We start from the raw sequence: 15,353 nt of genomic DNA, 5'->3' as shown, positions 1-15,353 counted from the left end.
CCTCACCATGACCTCACCAACCTCACCATGACCTCACCAACCTCACCACGACCTCACCAACCTCACCATGACCTCACCAACCTCACCATGACCTCACCAACCTCACCATGACCTCACCAACCTCACCACGACCTCACCAACCTCACCATGACCTCACCAACCTCACCATGACCTCACCAACCTCACCATGACCTCACCAACCTCACCATGACCTCACCAACCTCACCATGACCTCACCAACCTCACCATGACCTCACCAACCTCACCATGACCTCACCAACCTCACCATGACCTCACCAACCTCACCATGACCTCACCAACCTCACCATGACCTCACCAACCTCACCATGACCTCACCAACCTCACCATGACCTCACCAACCTCACCATGACCTCACCAACCTCACCATGACCTCACCAACCTCACTGTGACCTCACCAACCTCACCATGACCTCACCACGACCTCACCAACCTCACCATGACCTCACCAACCTCACCATGACCTCACCAACCTCACCATGACCTCACCAACCTCACCATGACCTCACCAACCTCACTGTGACCTCACCAAACCTCACCATGACCTCACCACGACCTCACCAACCTCACCATGACCTCACCAACCTCACCATGACCTCACCAACCTCACCATGACCTCACCAACCTCACCACGACCTCACCAACCTCACCATGACCTCACCAACCTCACCATGACCTCACCAACCTCACCATGACCTCACCAACCTCACCATGACCTCACCAACCTCACCATGACCTCACCAACCTCACCATGACCTCACCAACCTCACCATGACCTCACCAACCTCACCATGACCTCACCAACCTCACCGTGACCTCACCAACCTCACCATGACCTCACCAACCTCACCATGACCTCACCAACCTCACCATGACCTCACCAACCTCACCATGACCTCACCAACCTCACCATGACCTCACCAACCTCACCATGACCTCACCAACCTCACCATGACCTCACCAACCTCACTGTGACCTCACCAACCTCACCATGACCTCACCAACCTCACCATGACCTCACCAACCTCACCATGACCTCACCAACCTCACCATGACCTCACCAACCTCACCACGACCTCACCAACCTCACCACGACCTCACCAATCTCACCATGACCTCACCAACCTCACCATGACCTCACCAACCTCACCATGACCTCACCAACCTCACCATGACCTCACCAACCTCACCATGACCTCACCAACCTCACCATGACCTCACCAACCTCACCATGACCTCACCAACCTCACCATGACCTCACCATGACCTCACCAACCTCACCATGACCTCACCAACCTCACCATGACCTCACTGCCACGCTCACCAACCACGCTCACCAACCACGCTCACCAGATTTGTCTTCGGTCGTGGTGAGCCTGGGCCCGAGCCTGGACCGGATGTCTGTGGCCTCGCGCCTGAGCGCCGACACCTTCACCCGGGACGGCAATGATCCTGCACCACCGCCGCCACCGCCGCCGCCGGAGGATGGGAGGGATGGGCGGTCGGGAGAGTGAAGTCGTTTTCCGAGGCGCCGTTTGATGCCTGCAAGGCAAAGGCCGAGAAAGCAGCCGCTGTGAGTAGCCAACAGCAGCAGCAGTGCCTGGCTGTGTGAGTGGCTGTGTGAGTGGCTGTGTGTGTGAGTGGCTGTGTGAGTGGCTGTGTGAGTGGCTGTGTGTGTGAGTGGCTGTGTGAGTGGCTGTGTGAGTGAGTGTGTGTGTGAGTGTGTGAGTGGCTGTGTGAGTGTGTGAGTGAGTGGCTGTGTGTGTGAGTGTGTGTGTGAGTGAGTGGCTGTGTGAGTGGCTGTGTGAGTGGCTGTGTGAGTGGCTGTGTGAGTGAGTGGCTGTGTGAGTGGCTGTGTGTGTGGCTGTGTGAGTGGCTGTGTGAGTGAGTGGCTGTGTGAGTGGCTGTGTGAGTGGCTGTGTGAGTGGCTGTGTGAGTGTGTGAGTGAGTGGCTGTGTGAGTGAGTGGCTGTGTGAGTGAGTGGCTGTGTGAGTGGCTGTGTGAGTGGCTGTGTGAGTGGCTGTGTGAGTGAGTGGCTGTGTGAGTGGCTGTGTGAGTGGCTGTGTGAGTGGCTGTGTGAGTGGCTGTGTGAGTGGCTGCGTGAGTGAGTGGCTGTGTGAGTGGCTGTGTGAGTGGCTGTGTGAGTGGCTGTGTGAGTGGCTGTGTGAGTGGCTGTGTGAGTGGCTGTGTGAGTGTGTGAGTGAGTGGCTGTGTGGAGTGAGTGGCTGTGTGTGTGAGTGGCTGTGTGAGTGGCTGTGTGAGTGGCTGTGTGAGTGGCTGTGTGAGTGGCTGTGTGAGTGAGTGGCTGTGTGAGTAAGTGGCTGTGTGAGTGGCTGTGTGAGTGGCTGTGTGAGTGGCTGTGTGTGTGAGTGGCTGTGTGAGTGGCTGTGTGAGTGGCTGTGTGAGTGGCTGTGTGAGTGAGTGGCTGTGTGAGTGAGTGGCTGTGTGAGTGGCTGTGTGTGTGAGTGGCTGTGTGAGTGGCTGTGTGAGTGGCTGTGTGTGTGAGTGGCTGTGTGAGTGGCTGTGTGAGTGAGTGTGTGTGTGAGTGTGTGAGTGGCTGTGTGAGTGTGTGAGTGAGTGGCTGTGTGTGTGAGTGTGTGTGTGAGTGAGTGGCTGTGTGAGTGGCTGTGTGAGTGGCTGTGTGAGTGGCTGTGTGAGTGAGTGGCTGTGTGAGTGGCTGTGTGTGTGGCTGTGTGAGTGGCTGTGTGAGTGAGTGGCTGTGTGAGTGGCTGTGTGAGTGGCTGTGTGAGTGGCTGTGTGAGTGTGTGAGTGAGTGGCTGTGTGAGTGAGTGGCTGTGTGAGTGAGTGGCTGTGTGAGTGGCTGTGTGAGTGGCTGTGTGAGTGGCTGTGTGAGTGAGTGGCTGTGTGAGTGGCTGTGTGAGTGGCTGTGTGAGTGAGTGGCTGTGTGTGTGAGTGGCTGTGTGAGTGGCTGTGTGAGTGGCTGTGTGAGTGGCTGCGTGAGTGAGTGGCTGTGTGAGTGGCTGTGTGAGTGGCTGTGTGAGTGGCTGTGTGAGTGGCTGTGTGAGTGGCTGTGTGAGTGGCTGTGTGAGTGTGTGAGTGAGTGGCTGTGTGAAGTGAGTGGCTGTGTGTGTGAGTGGCTGTGTGAGTGGCTGTGTGAGTGGCTGTGTGAGTGGCTGTGTGAGTGGCTGTGTGAGTGAGTGGCTGTGTGAGTAAGTGGCTGTGTGAGTGGCTGTGTGAGTGGCTGTGTGAGTGGCTGTGTGTGTGAGTGGCTGTGTGAGTGGCTGTGTGAGTGGCTGTGTGAGTGGCTGTGTGAGTGAGTGGCTGTGTGAGTGAGTGGCTGTGTGAGTGGCTGTGTGAGTGAGTGGCTGTGTGAGTGAGTGGCTGTGTGAGTGAGTGGCTGTGTGAGTGAGTGGCTGTGTGAGTAGCTGTGTGAGTGAGTGGCTGTGTGTGTGAGTGGCTGTGTGAGTGAGTGGCTGTGTGAGTGGCTGTGTGAGTGAGTGGCTGTGTGAGTGAGCGGCTGTGTGAGTAAGTGGCTGTGTGAGTGGCTGTGTGAGTGAGCGGCTGTGTGAGTGAGTGGCTGTGTGAGTGGCTGTGTGAGTGAGTGGCTGTGTGAGTGAGTGGCTGTGTGAGTGAGTGGCTGTGTGAGTGAGTGGCTGTGTGAGTGAGTGGCTGTGTGAGTGAGTGGCTGTGTGAGTGAGTGGCTGTGTGAGTGAGTGGCTGTGTGAGTGAGTGGCTGTGTGAGTGAGTGGCTGTGTGAGTGAGTGGCTGTGTGAGTGGCTGTGTGAGTAGCTGTGTGAGTGACCGACTGCGTGACTGACTGACTGCGTGACTGACTGTGTGACTGAGTGAGTGACTGAGTGAGTGACTGTCTGACTGAGTGACTGACTGAGTGACTGACTGCGTGACTGACTGACTGACTGTGTGACTGACTGAGTGACTGACTGCGTGACTGACTGAGTGACTGACTGCATGACTGACTGCGTGACTGACTGAGTGACTGACTGAGTGACTGACTGACCGACTGAGTGACTGACTGCGTGACTGACTGAGTGACTGACTGCGTGACTGAGTCATTGACTGAGTGACTGACTGACTGCGTGACTGACTGACTGTGTGACTGCGTGACTGACTGCGTGACTGACTGACTGAGTGACTGACTGAGTGACAGTGACTGACTGAGTGACTGACTGAGTGACTGACTGAGTGACTGAGTGACTGACTGAGTGACTGCGTGACTGACTAACTGAGTGACTGAGTGACTGACTGAGTGAGTGACTGACTGAGTGACTGACTGACTGCGTGACTGACTGAGTGGACTGACTGACTGCGTGACTGACTGTGTGACTGACTGACTGACTGTGTGACTGACTGCGTGACTGACTGCGTGACTGACTGACTGAGTGACTGACTGAGTGACAGTGACTGAGTGACTGACTGACTGACTGAGTGACTGACTGACTGAGTGAGTGACTGAGTGACTGACTGAGTGACTGCGTGACTGACTAACTGAGTGACTGAGTGACTGACTGAGTGACTGACTGACTGTGTGACTGACTGACTGACTGTGTGAGTGACTGCGTGACTGACTGCGTGACTGACTGACTGAGTGACTGACTGAGTGACAGTGACTGAGTGACAGTGACTGACTGACTGCGTGACTAACTGCGTTACTGACTGACTGACTGAGTGACTGACTAACTGCGTTACTGAGTGACTGACTGACTGCGTGACTGACTGACTGACTGTGTGACTGGCTGACTGTGTGACTGACTGCGTGACTGACTGCGTGACTGACTGACTGAGTGACTGACTGAGTGACAGTGACTGAGTGACAGTGACTGACTGACTGCGTGACTAACTGCATTACTGACTGACTGACTGAGTGACTGACTAACTGCGTTACTGAGTGACTGACTGACTGCGTGACTGACTGACTGACTGTGTGACTGACTGACTGACTGTGTGACTGACTGCGTGACTGACTGCGTGACTGACTGACTGAGTGACAGTGACTGAGTGACAGTGACTGACTGACTGCCTGACTAACTGCGTTACTGACTGACTGAGTGACTGACTAACTGCGTTACTGAGTGACTGACTAACTGACTGACTGAGTGACTGACTGTGTGACTGACTGACTGCGTGACTGACTGAGTGACTGACTGAGTGACTGACTGCGTGACTGACTGAGTGACTGAGTGACTGACTGAGTGACTGACTGAGTGACTGACTGACTGACTGTGTGACTGACTGCGTGACTGACTGACTGACTGTGTGACTGACTGTGTGACTGACTGACTGACTAACTGAGTGACTGACTGTGTGACTGACTGACTGAGTGACTGACTGTGTGACTGACTGACTGAGTGACTAACTGAGTGACTAACTGAGTGACTGACTGAGTGACTGACTGTGTGACTGACTGACTGAGTGACTGACTGTGTGACTGACTGACTGACTGAGTGACTGACTGAGTGACTGACTGACTGAGTGACTGACTGACTGACTGTGTGACTGACTGACTGAGTGACTGACTGACTGACTGAGTGACTGACTGAGTGACTGACTGTGTGACTGACTGACTGACTGAGTGACTGACTGACTGAGTGACTGACTGTGTGACTGACTGAGTGACTGACTAACTGAGTGACTGACTGCGTGACTGACTGACTAACTGAGTGACTGACTGTGTGACTGACTGACTGACTAACTGAGTGACTGACTGAGTGACTGACTGAGTGACTGACTGAGTGACTGACTGTGTGACTGACTGACTGAGTGACTGACTGAGTGACTGACTGAGTGACTGACTGTGTGACTGACTGACTGAGTGACTGACTGAGTGACTGACTGAGTGACTGACTGTGTGACTGACTGACTGTGTGACTGACTGTGTGACTGACTGACTGACCGTCAGATGCCTCCGAACCTGTGAGCGCTCTCTGCGTGGGAGGGAGCCGGGGGCCGGTGGGGAGGGAGGAGGGGGAGGAGGGGGAGGAGGGGGGGAGGAGGAGAGGGGGGAGGAGGGGGGGGAGGAGGCCCCCCCCCCACGGCCCCCCTGCCCCCCCCCCCTCTCAGGAGACGTCCTCCGCACTCCCAGACGGCTCTTGATGCTGCCAGACGGAAGCTCCGGGGATCTGACCAACACCACCCCACCACCACCACCAACACCACCAACACCACCACCAACACCACCGCTGCTGCTGAGAAGAGTTAAAGACATCATCACCATCACCACCATCATCATCACCATCACCACCACCAACACCACGCCACCACCACCACCACCAACACCACCAACACCACCGCTGCTGAGAAGAGGTAAAGACATCATCATCATCACCACCACCAACACCACCCCACCACCAACACCAACACCACCACCTCCACTGCTGAGAAGAGGTAAAGACATCATCATCATCATCACCATCACCACCACCAACATCATCACCATCACAATCATCATCACCAACACCACCCCACCACCACCACCAACACCACCAACACCACCACCACCACCTCCACTGCTGAGAAGAGGTAAAGACATCACCATCATCACCACCATCATCACCACCAACACCACCACCAACACCACCACCACCACCTCCACTGCTGAGAAGAGGTAAAGACATCACCATCATCACCACCATCATCACCACCAACACCACCACCAACACCACCACCACCACCTCCACTGCTGAGAAGAGGTAAAGACATCACCATCATCACCACCAACACCACCACCAACACCACCACCACACCACCACCAACACCACCACCACCACCACCGCCAACACCACCACCAACACCACCACCACCACCACCTCCACTGCTGAGAAGAGGTAAAGACATCATCATCATCACCACCACCACCACCAACACCACCACCACCGCCACCACCTCCACTGCTGAGAAGAGGTAAAGACATCATCATCATCATCACCATCATCACCATCATCACCACCACCATCATCACCATCACCACCACCGCCACCACCACCACCGCCACCACCACCATCATCACCATCACCACCACCAACATCATCACCATCACAATCATCATCACCATCACCACCATCACCACCATCACCACCACCGCCACCACCACTACCACCACCACCAACACCACCGCCACCACCTCCACTGCTGAGGAGAGGTAAAGACATCATCATCATCACCACCATCATCACCACCACCATCATCACCATCATCATCACCATCATCATCACCACCATCATCACCACCATCACCACCACCGCCATCATCACCACCATCACCATCGTCACCATCACCACCATCATCATCACCACCATCATCACCACCATCATCATCACCACCATCATCACCACCATCACCACCACCGCCATCATCATCACCATCACCACCATCATCACCATCATCACCATCACCACCATCATCATCACCATCATCACCATCATCATCACCATCATCATCACCACCATCATCACCACCATCACCACCACCGCCATCATCATCACCACCATCATCACCACCATCATCACCACCATCATCACCACCACCATCACCACCATCATCACCACCACCACCACCATCACCACCGCCATCACCACCACCGCCATCACCATCACCACCACCATCACCACCACCACCACCATCACCACCGCCATCATCACCACCACCACCATCACCACCACTAACCAACCACCACGCCGCTTGTGCACCTTGAGGCTACCGTGTGAAGTGTCGAAGGCTACGCTGCCGGCAGGAGGTCACGTGACAGACCCAGCAGGTGCCATGGGCTGACTGCTGTGCCAGGCTAGGTGCACGAGGAGGTCACGTGACAGACCCAGCAGGTGCCGTGGGTTGACTGCTGTGCCAGGCTAGGTGCACCACCCGTGCCCCCTGCTGTGCCAGGCTAGGTGCACCACCACCTGTGCCCCCTGCTGTGCCAGGCTAGGTGCACCACCACCTGTGCCCCCTGCTGTGCCAGGCTAGGTACACCACCTGTGCCCCTGCTGTGCCAGGCTAGGTACACCACCTGTGCCCCCTGCTGTGGCAGGCTAGGTGCACCACCTGTGCCCCCTGCTGTGCCAGGCTAGGTGCACCACCACCTGTGCCCCCTGCTGTGCCAGGCTAGGTGCACCACCTGTGCCCCCTGCTGTGCCAGGCTAGGTGCACCACCACCTGTGCCCCCTGCTGTGCCAGGCTAGGTGTACCACCTGTGCCCCCTGCTGTGCCAGGCTAGGTGCACCACCTGTGCCCCCTACTGTGCCAACTCGCTGCGTTTTATCCGCCCGGCGCTCCGCTCGTTGTTGTGAGCGTCGCTCCTCCGCCCTCCGTCGTTGATTGCTGGAGGGCGACTGCCTCCAGCTGCCCAGTAGCCTCAGGGTGCACCTAGCCTGGCACTGCCAGTAGCCTCAGGGTGCACCTAGCCTGGCACTACCAGTAGCCTCAGGGTGCACCTAGCCTGGCACTGCCAGTAGCCTCAGGGTGCACCTAGCCTGGCACTGCCAGTAGCCTCACTGTGCACCTAGCCTGGCAGTGCACCTAGCCTGGCACTGCCCTGTAGCCTCACTGTGCACCTAGCCTGGCACTGCCAGTAGCCTCACAGTGCACCTAGCCTGGCACTGCCCTGTAGCCTCACAGTGCACCTAGCCTGGCACTGCCAGTAGCCTCAGGGTGCACCTAGCCTGGCACTGCCAGTAGCCTCACAGTGCACCTAGCCTGGCACTGCCCTGTAGCCTCACAGTGCACCTAGCCTGGCACTGCCCTGTAGCCTCACAGTGCACTTAGCCTGGCACTGCCAGTAGCCTCAGGGTGCACCTAGCCTGGCACTGCCAGTAGCCTCACAGTGCACCTAGCCTGGCACTGCCCTGTAGCCTCACTGTGCACCTAGCCTGGCACTGCCAGTAGCCTCACAGTGCACCTAGCCTGGCACTGCCCTGTAGCCTCACAGTGCACCTAGCCTGGCACTGCCCTGTAGCCTCACAGTGCACTTAGCCTGGCACTGCCAGTAGCCTCAGGGTGCACCTAGCCTGGCACTGCCAGTAGCCTCACAGTGCACCTAGCCTGGCACTGCCCTGTAGCCTCACAGTGCACCTAACCTGGCACTGCCAGTAGCCTCACAGTGCACCTAGCCTGGCACTGCCCTGTAGCCTCACTGTGCACCTAGCCTGGCACTGCCCAGTAGCAGCAGCGTCCTTCACGAGCCTCCTCCTCCCCAGAGGCCGATCTTGACATCGCTGGTGATCGTGGTGGTGGTGGTGGTTGTGGCGGTGGTAGTGTGGTGATGACGATGGTGGTGGTGGTGGTTGTTGTTATTTATGGTGGTGGTGGTAGTGTGGTGATGACGATGGTGGTGGTGGTGGTTGTTGTTGTTTGTGGTGGTGGTAGTGTGGTGATGACGATGGTGGTGGTGGTTGTGGTGGTTGTTGTTGTTTGTGGTTGTGGCTGTGGTAGTGTGGTGATGACGATGGTGGTGGTGGTTGTTGTTTGTGGTGGTGGTGTGGTGATGACGATGGTGGTGGTGGTTGTGGTGGTTGTTGTTGTTTGTGGTTGTGGCTGTGGTAGTGTGGTGATGACGATGGTGGTGGTGATGGTTGTTGTTTGTGGTGGTGGCAGTTTGGTGATGACGATGGTGGTGGTGGTGGTTGTTGTTATTTATGGTGGTGGTGGTAGTGTGGTGAGGACGATGGTGGTGGTGGTTGTTGTTTGTGGTGGTGTGGTGATGATGATGGTGGTGGTGGTGGTTGTTGTTTGTGGTGGTGGTGGTAGTGTGGTGATGACGATGGTGGTGATGGTTGTGGTGGTGGTTGTTGTTTGTGGTTGTGGCTGTGGTAGTGTGGTGATGACGATGGTGGTGGTGGTTGTTGTTTGTGGTGGTGTGGTGATGATGATGGTGGTGGTGGTGGTTGCTGTTTGTGGTGGTGGTGGTGGCAGTGTGGTGATGACGGCGGTGGCGATCGCGGTGGCGCTTGCCGTGTGCCGTACCGCGTTCCCCGCACCGCTTGCCGGATCGTCTTCAGCCGAGCCTCCACCTCGTCCGCGTACATCGTCATCCTTGACAGCCGGATCGCTGCACCGCCACCACCGCCACCACCGCCACCACCACCGCCACCACCACCACCGCCACCACCGCCACCGCCACACTTCACCGCCGGTGGTGCCGCAGCGGCAGTGGCGGCGGTGCCAACCACGAGCAGCTGCAGCTGCGCCGGCTGAGAAATCATCCGCAGCTCCAGATCGTAGTCCATGTCGTCATCCTCCTCCTCCTCCTCCTCCTCGTCGTCATCGGCAGAGTCCGAGTCCGATTGCCGTGGCCGGGAGACGTTCGGCCGGCCGTGCCCGCGGTTGTGAACCACCGCCGAGGTGGTGGTGGTGGTGGTGGTGGTGGCCGCGGTGGCCGAGGTGGCGGCTTTGCGACGCCGATCGGCAAAGTCCGGCAAATCCGCCTCCTCCTCCTCCTCCTCGTCCTCCTCCAAGATTGTCTCCTCGGGGACCTCGCGAAGCTCTGGGGAGGAGTCACGGGGGGAGGAGTCACGGGGGGAGGAGTCACGGGGGGAGGAGTCACGGGGGGAGGAGTCACGGGGGGAGGAGTCACGGGGGGATGGAGTCACGGGGGGAGGAGTCACGGTGGGAGGCGTCACGGGGGGAGGCGTCACGGGGGGAGGCGTCACGGGGGGAGGAGTCACGGGGGGAGGAGTCACGGGGGGAGGCGTCACGGGGGGAGGAGTCACGGGGGGAGGAGTCAAGGGTGGAGGAGTCACAGGGGGAGGCGTCACGGGGGGAGGAGTCACGGGGGGAGGAGTCACGGGGGGAGGAGTCACGGGGGGAGGAGTCACGGTGGGAGGAGTCACGGTGGGAGGAGTCACGGGGGGAGGCGTCACGGGGGGAGGCGTCACGGGGGGAGGGGTCACGGGGGGAGGGAGCACGGGGGGAGGAGTCACGGGGGGAGGAGTCACGGGGGGAGGCGTCACGGGGGGAGGAGTCACGGTCGGAGGAGTCACGGGGGGAGGAGTCACGGGGGAGGAGTCACGGGGGGAGGAGTCACGGGGGAGGAGTCACGGGGGGAGGAGTCACGGTCGGAGGAGTCACGGGGGGAGGAGTCACGGGGGAGGAGTCACGGGGGGAGGAGTCACGGGGGAGGAGTCACGGGGGGAGGAGTCACGGGGGGAGGGAGCACGGGGGGAGGAGTCACGTGGGAGGAGTCACGGGGGGAGGGAGCACGGGGGGAGGAGTCACGGGGGGAGGAGTCACGGGGGGAGGCGTCACGGGGGAGGAGTCACGGGGGGAGGAGTCACGGGGGAGGAGTCACGGGGGGAGGAGTCACGGGGGGAGGGAGCACGGGGGGAGGAGTCACGGGGGAGGAGTCACGGGGGGAGGGAGCACGGGGGGAGGAGTCACGGGGGGAGGGAGCACGGGGGGAGGAGTCACGGGGGAGGAGTCACGGGGGAGGAGTCACGGGGGAGGAGTCACGGGGGGAGGCGTCACGGGGGGAGGAGTCACGGGGGAGGAGTCACGGGGGGAGGAGTCACGGGGGGAGGGAGCACGGGGGGAGGAGTCACGGGGGAGGAGTCACGGGGGGAGGGAGCACGGGGGGAGGAGTCACGGGGGGAGGGAGCACGGGGGGAGGAGTCACGGGGGAGGAGTCACGGGGGAGGAGTCACGGGGGAGGAGTCACGGGGGGAGGCGTCACGCAGGGAGGAGTCACGGGGGGAGGAGTCACGGGGGGAGGAGTCACGGGGGGAGGAGTCACGGGGGGAGGCGTCACGGGGGGAGGCGTCACGGGGGGAGGCGTCACGGGGGGAGGAGTCACGGGGGGAGGAGTCACGGGGGAGGAGTCACGGGGGGAGGAGTCACGGGGGGAGGAGTCACGGGGGAAGGCGTCACGGGGGGAGGAGTCACGGGGGAGGAGTCACGGGGGAGGAGTCACGGGGGGAGGAGTCACGGGGGGAGGCGTCACGGGGGGAGGAGTCACGGTCGGAGGAGTCACGGGGGGAGGAGTCACGGGGGGAGGAGTCACGGGGGGAGGCGTCACGGGGGAGGAGTCACGGGGGGAGGAGTCACGGGGGGAGGGAGCACGGGGGGAGGAGTCACGGGGGGAGGGAGCACGGGGGGAGGAGTCACGGGGGGAGGGAGCACGGGGGGAGGAGTCACGGGGGAGGAGTCACGGGGGAGGCGTCACGGGGGGAGGCGTCACGGAGGGAGGAGTCACGGGGGGAGGAGTCACGGGGGGAGGAGTCACGGGGGGAGGAGTCACGGGGGGAGGAGTCACGGGGGGAGGCGTCACGGGGGGAGGCGTCACGGGGGGAGGCGTCACGGGGGGAGGAGTCACGGGGGGAGGAGTCACGAGGGGAGGAGTCACGGGGGGAGGCGTCACGGGGGGAGGCGTCACGGGGGGAGGCGTCACGGGGGGAGGAGTCATGGGGGGAGGAGTCACGGGGGGAGGAGTCACGGGGGGAGGAGTCACGGGGGGAGGAGTCACGGGGGGAGGCGTCACGGGGGGAGGAGTCACGGGGGAGGAGTCACGGGGGAGGAGTCACGGGGCGAGGCGTCACGGGGGAGGTGTCACGGGGGGAGGAGTCATGGGGGGAGGAGTCACGGGGGGAGGAGTCACGGGGAGAGGAGTCACGGGGGGAGGAGTCACGAGGGGAGGCGTCACAAGGGGAGGAGTCACGGTGGGAGGAGTCACGGGGGGAGGAGTCACGGGGGGAGGCGTCACAAGGGGAGGAGTCACGGTGGGAGGAGTCACGGGGGGAGGAGTCACGGGGGGAGGAGTCACGAGGGGAGGCGTCGTCATTCCACACCTCCCGTGCTAATGGGGGGTGTGGGATGACGACTACGATAGACTGTGATGGTGGTGACGGTGATGGTGACGGTGATGGTGACGGTGATGGTGACGGTGATGGTGACGGTGATGGTGACGGTGATGGTGACGGTGATGGTGACGGTGATGGTGACGGTGACGTGATGGTAGGCATGATGGTGGCGGCGGAGGTGGTAGTGACGGTGGTGACGGTTGTAGTGGTCATGGTGGTGGTGGTGATGGTGGTGACAGTGGTGACGGTGGTGGTGACGGTGGTGGTGACGGCGATGGTGACGGTGTTGGTGATGATGACTGTGGTGGTGATAGTGGTGGCGATCACGGTGGTGGTGACGGTGGTGGTGGTGGTGATGGTGGTCATGGTTGGTGATGGTGACGGTGGTGGTGGTGGTGGTCATGGTGGTGGTGGTGACGGTGGTGGTGGTGGTGACAGTGGTGGTGGTGACGGTTACGGTGGTGGTGATGACGGTGGTGGTGACGGTGGTGGTGGTGGTCATGGTGGTGGTGGTGGTGACGGTGACGGTGGTGATGGTGATGACGGTGGTGGTGATGGTGGTCATGGTGGTGATGGTGGTCATGGTGGTGGTGGTGACGGTGGTGGTGACGGTGGTGGTGGTGGTCATGGTGGTGGTGGTGACGGTGGTGACGGTGGAGGTGGTGGTCATGGTGGTGACGGTGGTGACGGTGGTGGTGATCATGGTGGTGGTGGTGATGACGGTGGTGGTGACAGCGGTGGTGACTGGTGGTGATTATGATGGTGACGATCACGGTGGTGGTGACAGTGGTGGTGGTGACGGTTACGGTGGTGGTGGTGATGACGGTGGTGGTGACGGTGGTGGTGGTGGTGACGATGGTGGTGATGGTGGTCATGGTGGTGGTGGTGGAGCCTCTCACCGCCGCTGTGTGAGCGACTGAACGCTGCCCCGGTGCTGCTGGGCGACTTCTTCTTGAAGACGTCGCGCTGCAGACGCCTCGAGTGGTAGCGGCGCTTCCTACGGCACTCACGCACACGCACGCACGCAGGTAAAGCTCCCCCAGGTAGCCTCGGGCAGGGCCGATGGACATGCTGACGAGGACCGCGACGACGATGCCGGTGCAGTGACGCTCACCAGGAGCTGCTGATGATCCCCTTCATCCCGCCGTAGTTGGGGTTGCCGTACTTCATGTAGTAGCGGCTCCGCCTAGCGGCCCCCAACTCCTTCTTGTCTCCTGTGGGAGAGACACGGCCATCGTGAACCCGCTCAGAGACACGGCCACCGTGAACCCGCTCAGAGACACGGCCATCGTGAACCCGTTCAGAGACACGGCCACCGTGAAACCACCCAGAGACACGGCCACCGTGAACCCACTCAGAGACACGGCCACCGTGAACCCACTCAGAGACACGGCCATCGTGAACCCGCTCAGAGACACGGCCACCGTGAACCCGCTCAGAGACACGGCCATCGTGAACCCACCCAGAGACACGGCCATCGTGAACCCGCTCAGAGACACGGCCATCGTGAACCCACCCAGAGACACGGCCACCGTGAACCCGCTCAGAGACACGGCCATCGTGAACCCTCTCAGAGACACGGCCATCGTGAACCCACCCAGAGACACGGCCATCGTGAACCCTCTCAGAGACACGGCCATCGTGAACCCACCCAGAGACACGGCCACCGTGAACCCACCCAGAGACACGGCCACCGTGAACCCTCTCAGAGACACGGCCACCGTGAACCCACTCAGAGACACGGCCACCGTGAACCCGCTCAGAGACACGGCCACCGTGAACCCGCTCAGAGACACGGCCATCGTGAACCCTCTCAGAGACACGGCCACCGTGAACCCTCTCAGAGACACGGCCACCGTAAACCCTCTCAGAGACACGGCCACCGTGAACCCTCTCAGAGACACGGCCATCGTGAACCCTCTCAGAGACACGGCCATCGTGAACCCGCTCAGAGACACGGCCATCGTGAACCCACCCAGAGACACGGCCACCGTGAACCCGCTCAGAGACACGGCCATCGTGAACCCTCTCAGAGACACGGCCATCGTGAACCCACCCAGAGACACGGCCATCGTGAACCCTCTCAGAGACACGGCCATCGTGAACCCACCCAGAGACACGGCCACCGTGAACCCACCCAGAGACACGGCCACCGTGAACCCTCTCAGAGACACGGCCACCGTGAACCCACTCAGAGACACGGCCACCGTGAACCCGCTCAGAGACACGGCCACCGTGAACCCGCTCAGAGACACGGCCATCGTGAACCCTCTCAGAGACACGGCCACCGTGAACCCTCTCAGAGACACGGCCACCGTGAACCCTCTCAGAGACACGGCCACCGTGAACCCTCTCAGAGACACGGCCATCGTGAACCCTCTCAGAGACACGGCCATCGTGAACCCACCCAGAGACACGGCCACCGTGAACCCACCCAGAGACACGGCCACCGTGAACCCTCTCAGAGACACGGCCATCGTGAACCCACCCAGAGACACGGCCATCGTGAACCCACCCAGAGACACGGCCACCGTGAACCCACTCAGAGACACG

The 15,353-nt window shown here is 60.4% G+C and overlaps 1 protein-coding gene across 5 annotated transcripts in view; it reads right to left on the bottom strand.

Moving 5' to 3' along the window:
- Positions 1-1,364: 1,364 nt before the first annotated feature.
- The window catches only part of LOC116958425 (uncharacterized), a 46,175-nt gene continuing 32,186 nt past the window's right edge, over positions 1,365-15,353 (bottom strand). For 2 of the 5 annotated variants that reach the window (XM_076058626.1, XM_076058628.1), the window contains exons 8-12: positions 13,915-14,014; positions 13,700-13,797; positions 9,973-10,492; positions 5,912-6,203; positions 1,365-1,581 (exon numbers count right to left, since the gene is read on the bottom strand). In XM_076058626.1, coding sequence (XP_075914741.1) covers positions 1,471-1,581; positions 5,912-6,203; positions 9,973-10,492; positions 13,700-13,797; positions 13,915-14,014 — 1,121 coding nt within the window. In that variant the 3' untranslated portion in view covers positions 1,365-1,470. The remainder of the gene's footprint in view (positions 1,582-5,911; positions 6,204-9,972; positions 10,493-13,699; positions 13,798-13,914; positions 14,015-15,353) is intronic. The other 3 variants (XM_076058630.1, XM_076058627.1, XM_076058631.1) reach the window with 3 other exon arrangements.

This window comes from Petromyzon marinus (assembly GCF_048934315.1).
Source record: "Petromyzon marinus isolate PM22_M1 ecotype Great Lakes invasive population chromosome 77 unlocalized genomic scaffold, UKy_Petmar_22M1.pri1.0 chr77_unloc.4, whole genome shotgun sequence".
Classification (NCBI taxonomy): Eukaryota; Metazoa; Chordata; class Hyperoartia; order Petromyzontiformes; family Petromyzontidae; genus Petromyzon; species Petromyzon marinus.
This window is presented reverse-complemented; position numbering and strand designations above follow the sequence as displayed.